At 42.0% G+C, this 13,544-nt stretch overlaps 1 protein-coding gene across 8 annotated transcripts in view; it reads right to left on the reverse strand.

Moving 5' to 3' along the window:
• The window catches only part of MYO6 (myosin VI), a gene marked incomplete at both ends in the record, with an annotated part of 121,049 nt that overhangs the window by 57,756 nt on the left and 49,749 nt on the right, over positions 1-13,544 (reverse strand). For all 8 annotated transcript variants that reach the window (XM_080700720.1, XM_080700719.1, XM_080700718.1 and 5 more), the window contains 3 exons: positions 4,333-4,460; positions 9,037-9,109; positions 12,110-12,201. In XM_080700720.1, coding sequence (XP_080556846.1) covers positions 4,333-4,460; positions 9,037-9,109; positions 12,110-12,201 — 293 coding nt within the window. The remainder of the gene's footprint in view (positions 1-4,332; positions 4,461-9,036; positions 9,110-12,109; positions 12,202-13,544) is intronic.

The raw sequence follows: 13,544 nt of genomic DNA on the forward strand, positions 1-13,544 counted from the left end.
TCTAAAGTAGTGGTTCTTGACTTTGCTGCTTACCAAAATCAGCTAGAGAACTTTCAAACCTTCCAAAGCTCATGGCATTAGTATCAGGTGATTACCATGTGCAGCCAGATAAAGAGACACCTGTAAACCAGTACAGGAACTCTCCCTCGCTGTCTCAAACCATACATCCTAACATATTTACATAATAAGCCTAACTTTTTTTTACTTTTTTTTTTTTTTTTGCAAGTCTGAAGATGAAACCCAGGGGCATTTGACTTCCGAGGTACACCCCTTGCCCTTATTTTTTATTCTTTTTTGTGTGTGGTACTAGGGTTCCTGGAAACCCTTCTACCTCTGGGCTACACTCCCAGACCTATTTTATATTATTTTTATTTGGAAACAGGGTCTCTTAAGCCAGTGAAGCTGACTTCGAACCTGCACGATCCTCCTTTCTCCGCCTCCAAAGCACACGGATTACAACAGGGTCTCATTAAGTTGCAAAGGGCCTCATTGAGTAGCTGAGGCTGTCCACGAACCACAATCCTCTGGTCTCAGCCTCCCGAATGCTGGGATTACAAGTGTGTGCCACTATGCCCGGCTAAGCTTAACTATTTAAAATGAACTAGCCAGGTGTGGTGGCGCATGCTTATAACCCTGCACTTGGGAGGCAGAGACAGGAGGATCATGCAGGTTCGAGGCTAGCCTCTCTAGCTTAAGAGACCCTGTTTCCAAATAAAATATAAAATAGGTCTGGGAGAGTAGCCCAGAGGTAGAAGGGTTCCATCCCCAGTACCACCAAAAATAAAATAAAATAAAATAAAAATAATAATAATAATAATAATAAACTAGACTGTTTTACAGGTATGCCATTTGATTAGAGTATCTCATGTTTGAATTGTTTAGTTTCCAAAATACTTTCACATAAATGATCACATCTAACCCTCACAATAACCTAAGGTTAGCCGGGCATGGTGAATACACCTGTAATCCCAATACTTGGGAAATTGAGTCAGGAGGCTCCAGGTTTAACCCCAGCCTCAGCAACATACTGAGATCCTCATCAGCTTAGGGAGATACTGTTTCAAAATAAATAGGGCTAGAGGGTGTAGCATGGTTGCAGAATGCTTCTGGGTTCAATCCTTACCAATTAATTAGTAACCTAAAGTGAAGAAAGATAATCTCATTTAAAAATAAGAAAAATAGCTGGGCGCATGCTTGTAATCCCAGCATTTTGGGAGACTGGGACAGGCAAATCAGGGTTCACAGACAGCCTCTGCTATTTAGTGTGGCCCTTTGCAACTCAGTGAGATTCTGTATCAAAATAAAGAATAAAAATAGGGCTGGAAGTGTAGCTTGGAGGAGAATGCTCCTGGGTTCCATTCCCAGTACTGCAAAATATAAAATAAAATAAAGAATAAAAACTACATTTGAGTATGTGTAGAAGTATGAATGTAGCATGGTCAACCTGGACACTCACTGTTGGGAGGGGAAGAGGAAGTGGGGAGGAGGGCACTAAGCACAGTCTGACTGTATGCCATTTTCAATATGATTCACATAAAAATTAAAAAAATAACAAAGAATAAAAATAATAAGAAAACTAGCCAGGTGCACGCTTGTAATTCAAGCATTTGGGAGGCTGAGACACGGTTCATGGACAGCCTCACCTACGTAGTAAGGCCCTTTGTAACTCAGTGAGACCCTGTTTCAAAAATAAAGTATAAAAAAATAAGGCTGGGCATGTAGCTTGGAGGTAGAATGCCCCTGGGTTCCATCCCCAATACTGCAAACAAATAAAATAAAAATAAGAAAACTATTTGGGACCTTTAAAGCCTTGACCAGGTTCTGAGAACTCACAGAGCTCTTCTCCATAAAAAACAATACACAGAAATGAGTCTGAGTTCGGGCTTGCCGGCCACACTGCCTTGTTTGTCTCCGACCCCCAGCTCTTCACATGCCATTTGTCTCCTCACAATGACACTAAGGTATTAAGTGAAATAATTCAAGTGAACATTCAAACAGTGCCTGGCACACACTAAAGTATTCCATAAGTGATGATTAGATTTAGTCTCAAAGAAATACAACAAAAGTGGCATATGTAAAGGAGAATTTACTTCCTCACTCTTCTGCTCTTTTGAGAAAAGCAGCCAAACCTTATTCCTGATGCTTTAGTCTGATGTCTTTTAAATTATATGCCTCTGAGATTCTGTAACAATTTTGTTGACCAGTGATCAGTACTCCTGGTAAAGGTAAACACTCATCCACAGCAGGTCATAACAAAGATGAGTGAGCTATGAATGAATAGGACTAGATACATATCTTAAATTTTAGCAAGAGTTTTGTTGAGGATAAAATTGTTTTGTTTCTATTTCCACTGAAGTAATATAAACAGGCATCATCACACTGTAAGAAACATTAAGGATACAGAAAAACTCCACAGTCAATGGAGCAGACAGTTACGAGATTCAAGATCCTAAAGAAGGTTAACATAATTTATATCAGTTTTTCAAGTAAATTCATGTAATATATTATCACTAATTTTTTTTTTCTTGGTGGTACTGGGGTTCCTGGAAACCCTTCTACCTCCGGGCCACACTCCCAGACCTGTTTTATACTTTTTATTTGGAAACAGGGTCTCTTAAGCCAGCACAGCTGGCTTTGAACCTGAGCGATCCTCCTGTCTCCACCTCCCAAGCGTGGGGATTTACAAGCGTGCGCCACCACGCTCAGCCCTATCACTAATCTTTTGTCAATTATTTTGAGTTATTTTTCTTTTTTCTCTTTTTACATCTTAATGGAGTACCATGTAATGTCTGATGCATACTCTGTGTTTTATTAGTGATAAATGGAAACTAAAATGCTAGTTGCTATTTACTTAAAAGCTCCTGGGCCCATCAAAGCAATGATTGTTATGCTATGCTATAATCGCAAAACAATATATGTCATGGAAGGCATTGGCCTGCAATTCTAAGTAGCAATCCTAAGTAGCTTCTCTCTTCTTTCTTTCTCTTTCTCACTTTTTTGGAGGAGGAAGGGAAGCCTGTTACTGTTGTTATCTATACCATGAGGCAGCACCTATCTTTGCGGTTGAAACCAACATATTTCTCTGTGCTAATAAGGCTCTTTCTAGATGCAAGGACAGTCTGTGCTTGTATCGTCTCAGGTGATGATGGTTGAAAGAAAAGACAAACACAGAATTAGGTGAACACAGGAAATACTTCAACAGCCACACAGTCCAGCCTCATAGAGAACGCTCTACTTCCCAATGCTGGTGGATTCAAACATAGCAGTTCAGGAACCAGACCTTTTGCTTTTTCGGATGCACACTCATACGTCTACTGCTCTCTGTGTCTGTTTTTCCCTTTATGCCACCTAATTGTTCTACTGCTTCAGCTTCCATTTCCTTTAGTGATTATATTTGCTTTTCAAAACTCCCTAAGAGCCAGGAGTGGTGGTACATGCTTGTAATCCCAGTACTTAGGAGGCTGAGACAGGAAAATCGCAGCCTTAGCTGCTTAGTGAGACCTTCTGCAACTTAGTAAGACCCTGTTTAAAAATAAAGAATAAAAATAGGATGGGGGTATAGCTCAGAGGTAGAATGCCCTGGGTCCAATCCTCAGTACCACCAAAAACAAAAAAACAAAACAAAACAAAAAACTCCCTAGGAAAGAGAAAAATGAGCTGGTTGATAACTATCAAATATAGACTGATTTCAACAGTCAGAATTTTTTTTTTTTTTTTTTTTTTTTTTTTTTTTTTTTTTTTTTTGGTGGTACTGGGGTTCCTGGAAGCCCTTCTACCTCTGGGCTACATTCCCAGACCTATTTTTACATTTTTATTTGGAAACAGGGTCTCCCCTAAGCCAGCGCACACGGTTGGCTTCAAACCTACGTGATCCTCCTGTCTCTGCCTCCCAAGCACGGGGATTACAAGCGTGAGCCACCACGCCCGGCCAACAGTCAGAATTTTAAGTCATAGCCTTCCCTGCTGATCTGTCAGATACTTAGGCAGATACTGCTATGACTCTGAAACACAATCAAGGTCACATGACAGAACACAGCAACTGAGAGCTACTTAGTTCAGAAGGGAGAACAAGAAGCCAACAGATAGACTGTTCTATACTTCTTAGGTAAAATGTACTTTCCTTCTACAGAAAAGAACCTTAATTATAATGAGTATTATCATCAAAAAATACACACAAGTATTCATCTATAGGAGACAATGTGCTGGATATAATGTATTTGCTGTAAATCTTACATAACAATGATTCTAGTAGTCTAATGACATCTACTATCGTGCGTCTTTTTAAAAGTTTTTCTTCCCACCAGAGTCTCAATTTTAGGACTGCAAACTCACAGTGAGTCGAAAATGGTCCTTGTGCTTCTGGTGAACTGCAGATGTAAAGTGCTGGTCACTTGGCTGAGGAAGGCGATTTTCTTCATCCAAAATGTCCAGTATTCCCACTAATTTTGCTTCAACTAAATCTATTTAAAAAAAAATAAATAAGAGTAAAAACAAAAAATAGTGTGAACCATTTACTGATCACAAATTTCAAAGACTGTCTAGAAACAATGTAATAGATGATTCTTAAAGTATTATATAAAAACCTATCAGGAGCAGAAGGTGTCTTATTTAAAATCTAGCCACTTGTTAGGTCACATCATAATTTTAATACAGGTTTTAGAAAAACAACTAAATATACTTAGTGAAGCCCTCCACAACTTAGTGAAACTCTGTTTCAAAAATAAAGAATAAAATAGATTTGGGGATATAACTTGGACATAGAATGCCCCTGAGTTCAATCCCCAGGTACCTCACCCTACACACACACACCAACAAGCTGGGCGTGATGGCACACACTTGTAATCCCAGTACTTGGGAGGCTGAGACAGGAGGATCACAGGTTCGCAGCCAGCCTCAGCTACTTAGTGAGGTCTTCTGCAACTTAGTGAGACCCTAGTTCAAAATAAAGAATAAAAAATAGGGCTGGGGGTATAGCTCATAGATATAATGCCCCTGGGTTAAATCTCCAATACCACACACACAAAAAAAAAATAACTAAAGAAAGCAACTAACGTAATAACCATTCCACTTGTAAACTAGGATAAGAGGCTAAGGAACCAGAAATTTCCCCTTTACAGATGACATCTCCATTCAAAATGAAGTAAAACTACAGAAGCTATTGCATGCAGAGCTTTTTAATACTGCTTTTAAAAAGTGAATGTAGGCGCGCGGCGCACAAAAGCCAGGGCCCGGGTCGCGGGACCCTGGGCCCCGGGCCGAACTGCGAGTAGCACGCCAGACCCCTGGAGAAACCGGGCCCAGTAAGACGCTGGGTTCTGGGTGGGGGTCGCGCGCGGGGCATGCCAGATGGGGCCCAGGTCGCGGGACTCTGAGCCCCAGGCCGAACTGCGAGTAGCACGCCAGACCCCTGGAGAAACCAGGCCCAGTAAGAAGCTGGGTTCTGGGCAGGGGTCGCGCGCGGGGCACGCCAGATGGGGCCCGGGTCGCGGGACTCTGGGCCCCAGGCCGAACTGCGAGTAGCACGCCAGACCCCAGGAGAAACCGGGCCCAGAATATAAAAAGATAAAGAAAAATATCAGAGAGGAGGTAAGAAAGCCGTTATGGCTTATCTAAATGCACTGGAACTTATGGAAAAATTCGCCGTGAAAGAGGACTGCTATTTCTCTATATTGTTAAGAATCTCAGACATCACATATAAGGAGAGAGTTTAGCGGAAACCAAGGAGAAATGCGGTGTTGAAAGAGTTCTCCGCGATGGTGGTGGAGACTTGTATTCAGGAGAAGCAGAAACCGGATCTTACCAACTTTATTTTTTTGGAGAAATTACACCAAATGTCGAATGCTACCATCACGCATGCTTAGGAACACTGGACAACATTCAGAGTGGAAAAAGAGCCTGGGAAGGATTTGAAACGGTGGAGGCAGTGGCAATGCCAGTGGCCAATACTCAGGGGAGGCAGAGATCTGATACATTACACCTGGAACCTTTGAAATAATAACCACAGAGACAGTGATCGGAATCTGCTGAGGGGTTAGGCGGGCGCCGGGGCCAGTGGCCGACATCGGAGCTTGCTGTGAGGCAAGGCCACTACTGAGGTCTCCGTGGCCGGGATTGGAACCTGCCAAGGGGTTAGACCGATGCTGGGGCCAGCGAGGCCAGCATTGGAGCCTGCCATGAGGCAAGGCCTGTGCAAGGGCCTCCGAGGTCGGGTCCGGAACTTGCTGAGGGGTTAGGCCGGTGCTGGGGTCAGCGAGGCCGGCATCAGAGCCTGCCGTGAGGCAAGGCCAGTGCTGGGGCCCCCGAGGACGGGACCGGAGCCTGCTGAGGGGTTAGGCCGGTGCTGGGGCCAGCAAGGCTGGCATCAGAGCCTGCCATGAGGCAAGGCCGGTACTGGGGCCTCGAGGCCAGGATAAGAGCCTGCTGAGGGGTTAGGCCGGTGTTGGGGCCAGCGAGGCCGGCATCGGAGCCTGCCATGAGGCATGACCAGTGCTGGGGTCTCCAAGGCCGGGATCGGAGCCTGCCGAGGGGTTAGGCCGGTGCTGGGGCCAGTGAGGCCGGCATCGGAGCCTGCCGTGAGGCATGACCAGTGCTGGGGTCTCCAAGGCCGGGATCGGAGCCTGCCGAGGGGTTAGGCCGGTGCTGGGGCCAGTGAGGCCGGCATCGGAGCCTGCTGTGAGGCAAGGCCGGTACTGGGGCCTCCGAGGCCAGGATAAGAGCCTGCCGAGGGGTTAGGCCGGTGCTGGGGCCAGCGAGGCCGGCACCGGAGCCTGCCATGAGGCAAGGCCGGTACTGGGGCCTCCAAGCCCGGGACTGGAGCCTGCCGAGGGGTGAGGCCGATGCTGGGGCCAGCAAGGCCGGCATTTAGCCTGCCATGAGGTAAGGCCGGTGCTGAGGCCTCCAAGGCCGGGATTGGAGCCTGCCTTGAGGCAAGGCCGGTACTGGGGCCTCCGAGGTCAGGATAAGAGCCTGCCGAGGGGTTAGGCCGGTGCTGGGGCCAGTGAGGCCGGCATTGGAGCCTGCCGTGAGGCAAGGCCGGTACTGGGGCTTCCGAGGCCAGGACAACAACCTGCCGAAGGGCTAGACCGGTGCTGGGGCCAGCAAGGCCAGCATCGGAGCCTGCCGTGAGGCAAGGCCAGCATCGGAGCCTGCCGTGAGACATGGCCAGTGCTGGGGCCTCCTAACCCGGGAACGGAACCTGCCGAGGGATTAGGCCGGTCTGGGGCCAGCGAGGCCAGCATTGGAGCCTGCCGTGAGGCTAGGCCGGTGCTGGGGCCTCCGAGGCCGGGATTGGAATCCTGCCAAGGGGCTAGACCGGTGCAGGGGCCAATGGCCAGCATCGGAGCCTGGCGTGAGGCAAGTTCACTCCTGCAGCCTCCAAGGCCGGGACCAAAGCCAGCTTAGGGGTTAGACCGGTGCAGGGGCCAGCGAGACCAGAACTGGGGTCTCCCATGAGGCAAGGCCGCTGCTTGAGCCAGCGAGGTCTGGATCAGTCCACTGAGTAGCCAGGCCACTACTGGGACCATCAAGAGTGGGATCGGTACTTGCAACGCAGCATGCACAGAGAAATATCGCAGAAAATATAAATCAGACGCTTCTCTTAATCAGCAATAACTAGGAGGAAAAGGGCAACAGGAAGAGGTTGAGCTATAGAAAGGGCCCTATAGTGAAGCAACTAATGTGACCAATCAGAGGGTATATAATACTGGAGGACGGAGCCTCTTTAAAACGCAGGAGGTACATAAACAAATGTATCAAAGTAAATCACCAAAGAAGCGTGCGATGGAGGGAGGGGGAGGGAATGGGATGGGGGCTGGAGGAGGGCTAATTGGATGATGTGTGCTTGTATATCCTCTCAAGTCTTGTACTCCAATGTGATTGATATATGACTACAATGCACCAATTTAAAAAATAAATTTAAAAAAAAGTGAATGTAATGCTTTCAAGCAAAATTTTTCAGTAACAGAACATTTTTATGCTCCTTTCACTCATATTTGAATTTTTCAAAATAATTTAAAAACATAAACTGCTTATACACAGAATATAAATATTGTTGGATGGGTCAGAGCTCCAGGACACAAGAGGAGAAATCAAGATTCTAATTGTCTTAATTAGAAAATAATGCTTCTTGGACAGTTATCAGTGGTAAAGGGAGGGCATGCTGTAAATGAGAATGTTCTGATAGATATAGAAAGAGGTGGAGATGAGCTAAAAGATAAACAGAGGGGAAGAGTTCCATCCAGATAAGCAAACCACACAAAGACACAGAAGTGAGAAAATTACACTGTGTTACGGGAATGCTGAGTGGACCAGGAATAATGCAAAAGTTCTTCAAAGAGTTATTCTAGTGTAAATAATAATTATTACTATTATTATAAACCTAAAATTATTTTTTCATTATACTATGCTATCCAAAGCCAATGCATGAATTATTGACTGGACTGTCAGATAGGATTTTAAAAAAAAAGGCTTGCCTAAACACTGATTTTTAAAGATGGGTTGAGAAAGAAAAGGAGGATTGAATATTAGCAAAGGGGCTTTAGGAGGATGTCTAATGATTGCTAAAATAAATGGGGAAAACACAGACCCTATGCTCCTGCTACACAGTATTATCTGGATACTGCAAAATTTATGAAGCCAACTTGTAACCACTGACAGGGTTCTGCCAATGCACAGAAAAGACCAGAATCAAGGAAATCCCTGATAAAACTACCTACAGCCCAGCCTATCTATTCTATGGACTTTGTCATATGAGGCAACTAATCCACTTGCTGCCTGAGCAAATGAGTTTCCCTCTTAGCTGGTTTACACTTTGGCTTTTTAAGTAGGAAAACACAAACTAGCAACAAAGGGCAATTGGATGCTTTAGTAGAAAAAATAACTTCCAAGCAGTAAGTACTAAAGAAGTAAACCTCTCTCAGATACCCCAGTTTCAAGTCCCATAACAAGCTATGTAAATCATAGAGTACAAAAAAGTTATGAGTAAATATACACATTATACCTTCATATTCCCCAAAAGTAGAATAAAAAAATACATACCTATACAATCCTGATTATCCACATAATGAACTTCATTAACACCCAAGCCTTCCTTTTGATAGAGTTCTTGTTCCTAGAAATGAAATAATCATAGTCACATGGAAACACTGTGCAGTACAAAATGGAGTCAATATTTTGTGTCATTTCTAATCATAAAAATTAATAATTAAAATACAAGAGTTCAAACCAACTGCTATAGCCTCAAATGATCTTCCGAAGTCAGAACAAATTTGAACATTTGCAGATAGGCACTAAAATCAAGGAAATAGCAACTGCCTTCAAATGGGCTCGATTACCTACATAGTACTATAACATATGCAAAGTAGATACCATTGTGGGAAAGTATATAATTTGGAAGAATAACATACAAATAAAAATTGAGTCCCTAGATATAAGTCTAGTATCTTTAGAATTTTTTTAAAGGAGTTTATGAGCTAGAAATGTAACTCGGTGGTAGAACATTTGCCTGGCATGTGCAAGGCCATGGTTTTAATCCTGAGTACCATAAAAAATGGCTATTCCAAGGCTGGAATGGCTATTCCAGGCTCTATGGTAGAGTGTTTGTATATGTGAGGCCCTGAGTTAGATCCCTGACATCATACTAAAGCATTTAAGACATAATAAAGTTTTTTTTTAAGAATTTTATTAGATGTGTAGGCTATGCAATGGGCTTAAGTTAATATGTTCTAATATTTCTTCTTGAATGTATTTCTGAAATATTTTCTCCCATTAACCATTCTAGAAAGTTTTCTGGCTATCCACTTGAACCCAGTCTGAATTTGAAATTTGCATTTATATCAATATAAAAGTAAAAAAAAGAAGACTGCCTCCTCTTTACATAGTTCCTATTTCTATTTTCCTTCTTTTTTTAATTTTTGGCGGTAGTGGAGATGGAATTCAAAGGCATTCTACCTCTGGGCTACACCCCCAGCCCTATTTTTTATTCTTTATTTTGAAACAGGGTCTCACTGAGTTGTAAAGGGCCTAAGTAGCTGAGGCTGGCTACAAACCCATATCCTCCTGTCTCAGCCTATCAAATGCTGTGATTACAAGCATGCGCCACCACGCCCAGCTACAGAGTTCCTATTTCTATAAAACTTCTTGCTGGCTGGTGTGGAAGGGAAGGGTTGAGGTTTATTAATGAGAGGCCTAACTGTAAAATTTCACTTGGTGACAGAAGAACCAATATGGCTGGGTCAAATATTATCAAGTACTATTTATCAAGTACTGTTTCACCTATTTGTTTATGTCAGATTTGGTGTAACAGTAACATATAAGCAAAATATACAAAAGTTGGAAATATATTTTCTGGACTCACATAAAGACAAAAACATAATAAATTATGGAAAAAGAAAGATGGGATATAGGAAATAGGAAAGAAATACTGTACATTTCAGCTCAAATACAGTAGGGGATAGAACCCTAAAATAGCAGTCTAATATAACATACAGAGTTGTGGGCCAGCAGCCAGGAAAGGAGGCTCGGGCCTGCACAAGTCACTAAAATGCTCTAAGAACTGGTCTCTTCGTCTGTAAAGAGTTGAACTGAACGACCTCTCAGTCCCTTTAAGTCTATCTTCACTCAGTGAAGCACATCTCAAATACACAAAGGAACGTAAGTCAAGGTTGGAGAATTGAGATTTAAGGGAAAAAATAATGAACCTAATCACAAATTAACTCATCAAGAGCTACTTTTACTTTTACTGCACTTTAAAGAATTATGAAGCCGGGCCTGGTGGCGCACGCTTGTAATCCCTGCGCTTGGGAGGTGGAGACAGGAGGATCGCGCTGGTTCGAAGCCAGCCGCACTGGCATAAAAGACCCTGTTTCCAAATAAAAAAGTATAAAAATAGGTCTGGGAGTGTAGCCCGGCAGTAGAAGGGTTTCCAGGAACCCCAGTACCACCAAAAGAAAAAAAAAAAAGAATTATGAAGTAATTTCCCTTGCCATGGTATTCTGCATGTCTGCTATGCTCACAGTTATTTACAACAAGCAGTGGCAGGGAGTGCCTCTCTGGACCAGATATGGTGCCAGGCCATACACAGGCAGCTGGCAGTTCACAAGGGAGTATAGTAGGAAAAGCACCGCCCAGAGGCACGCCAGGCCAATGATGTGTGACATCTGATGTGGCTGCTACTGGCTGCTACAGAGAAAAGACTGGAAGGCAGCGGAGCAACAAAAGCACACATCTCAAAGAAGGGCAGGCAAGCCAAGGTCAAGGACAGGAGTAGAAGGTTGTTTAGCAGTATCAGAAACAGAGCCAACCATAATCATAAAAGGGATAAAAACAAGCAGAATTTTCAAAAAATGGTTTGTGATATTTATAATAGTGGGATTCATTATTACCTATTTGTACAAGCACATAACATAATTTGATCAATTTCATTTCTTAGAACCTCCCCTTTCCCTGGTCCCCTTCCTCTACTGGTCTCCCTTCTATTTTTATGACATTCCCTCCACCCTCTTAATTTCTTTTTTTCTTTCTTTATGGCTGAATGAAACTCCAGTGTATCTATATGCCACATATTCTTTATCCATCTGTTGGACAACTAGGCTAGTTCCATAACTTGGTTGCCAAATGTACTATGAAAAACATAGTTCTGCACATATCACAATAGTATGCTGACCTCCGTTCTTTGGATAAATACTAAGGAATGGTACAGCTGGGTCATTTGGTGGTTCCATTCCTACTTTTAAGAAATCTCCAAACTATTCTCCATAGCAGCTATGCTAATTTATAATCCCATCGACATCGTATAAGTGTTCCTTTCCCCCCATATCTTCAACATCATTTATTATTGTTTGTATTCTTAATGATTGCCATTTTAACTGGAGTGAGACCAAATCTCAGTGTAGCTTTGATTTGCATTTCCCTGATAAAACCCAAAACTTCTGAGGAGGTGCTTATTTATTTTTATCAAGTCCTTAAATTTGTCTGATCCAAGATATCTTCTGGGCTTCTTTGATTCCCTGGGATGTACTCCATCAATTGGGACAACTGCATCAAATTTCTCTTCCTTGAAATACAAAATAGCTTAATGTAGATCTTAAGGTGCAATTATAATGGTAATTACCTCCTTCAGAATCCTTTCATTAAAAAATTGTTGAAGTTTTTCATTGCAATAGTTGATGCAAAATTGTTCAAAACTGTTATGTTCAAAGTACTCTGAAAACATAAAGCCAGAACAACCAAGAGTCATCATCATCAGATTAACTTCAAATAAATTTTCTTAGAATAAAATGTTATTGTATCAATGCTTTAATTTGAGATTCAGATATAAAGATACATGTAATTACTCTATACTTCCCAAATACTCTTATTTCAAGACAAATTATATTAGACACTAAAATGAAGTATTAAAATTTTAATACTTAATACACTAAAATTAAGTATTAAAAGTATTAAAATACCTTGCTCTAACTGACAAAAGGTGTTTGTCAGGTGAAATTAATTATATAGTAAAAATAAAGAAAACATAAAACCACTGGTAATATAATTTATTAAAGCAACCTAATTAAAGCACAGAAGTGACTTAAAATGCAGTGCTTTAGAAATTTTTTCTGCTTAATCTATAAAATTAGTTACCACAAATGCTATGGATACTGATTCACTTCTAAAATTAAGGAACTGTACTGCATTCTAAGAATCATCAAGCTCTAAAATTTTATGATTCTGGGTATTTGTATTATGCCCAAACTGGTAGAGACTAGGAAACAAATGTCTAAAGATTGTGAAATCTTAAATCAGTGATAGGTGTTTATTTGCCTTTAAACAAAATGTAATTATTTACAGTAAATTTTAAAGCACATATCATAACAAAATAAATTGTCCCTCTTAAAATATAAATGTCCATTATATTCCCTTGGCAAAGGCAAACAAACCACAAAGGAGAAACATACCATTCCCTCAAGCCAGAAGCAATGCTCCATCAATAATCCCAATATAAAAACCATCAGATTTACTTCAAGATTTTTACAACAGTCACTTAGAACACAGCAGTACTCAGATTGTATTCAGTGGCCCATTTAGTTTCTAGATGAGTAGCACCACAGCGACTCACAATGACTTATCTTATTTACTTGGTGGAAAGTGAAATGGAAATAGCTCTTTGTTGATAATTAACACTAGCAATAAATTGCTACCCACAGTAATGAGATGAGCCTGATAGGTCACCCTATACCTAGCTCTACATGTCCATCAATGATTTCAGTGACCTCATTATCTTTATCTATTATTTATAATTAATGACTTTATTATATGAATTAGTAGCACTCAAGAGTTTATTTAGTTGTATTCAAGAGAAACATCTAAACCACAGTGGTTTCAATCAATATGGTTTAATTTTGGCATTAGTATAATCAAAAGTACCCTTAAGCCGGGCATGGTGGTACACACTTGTAATCCCTGCACTTGGGAGGTGGAGACAGTTGGATCCAGCAGGTTCAAAGCCAGCCTCTCTGGCTTAAGAGACCCTGTTCCCAAATAAAAAAATATAAAATAGGTCTGGG

This window comes from Muscardinus avellanarius (genome assembly GCF_963383645.1).
Source record: "Muscardinus avellanarius genome assembly, chromosome: 8".
In the NCBI taxonomy this organism is placed as follows: domain Eukaryota; kingdom Metazoa; phylum Chordata; class Mammalia; order Rodentia; family Gliridae; genus Muscardinus; species Muscardinus avellanarius.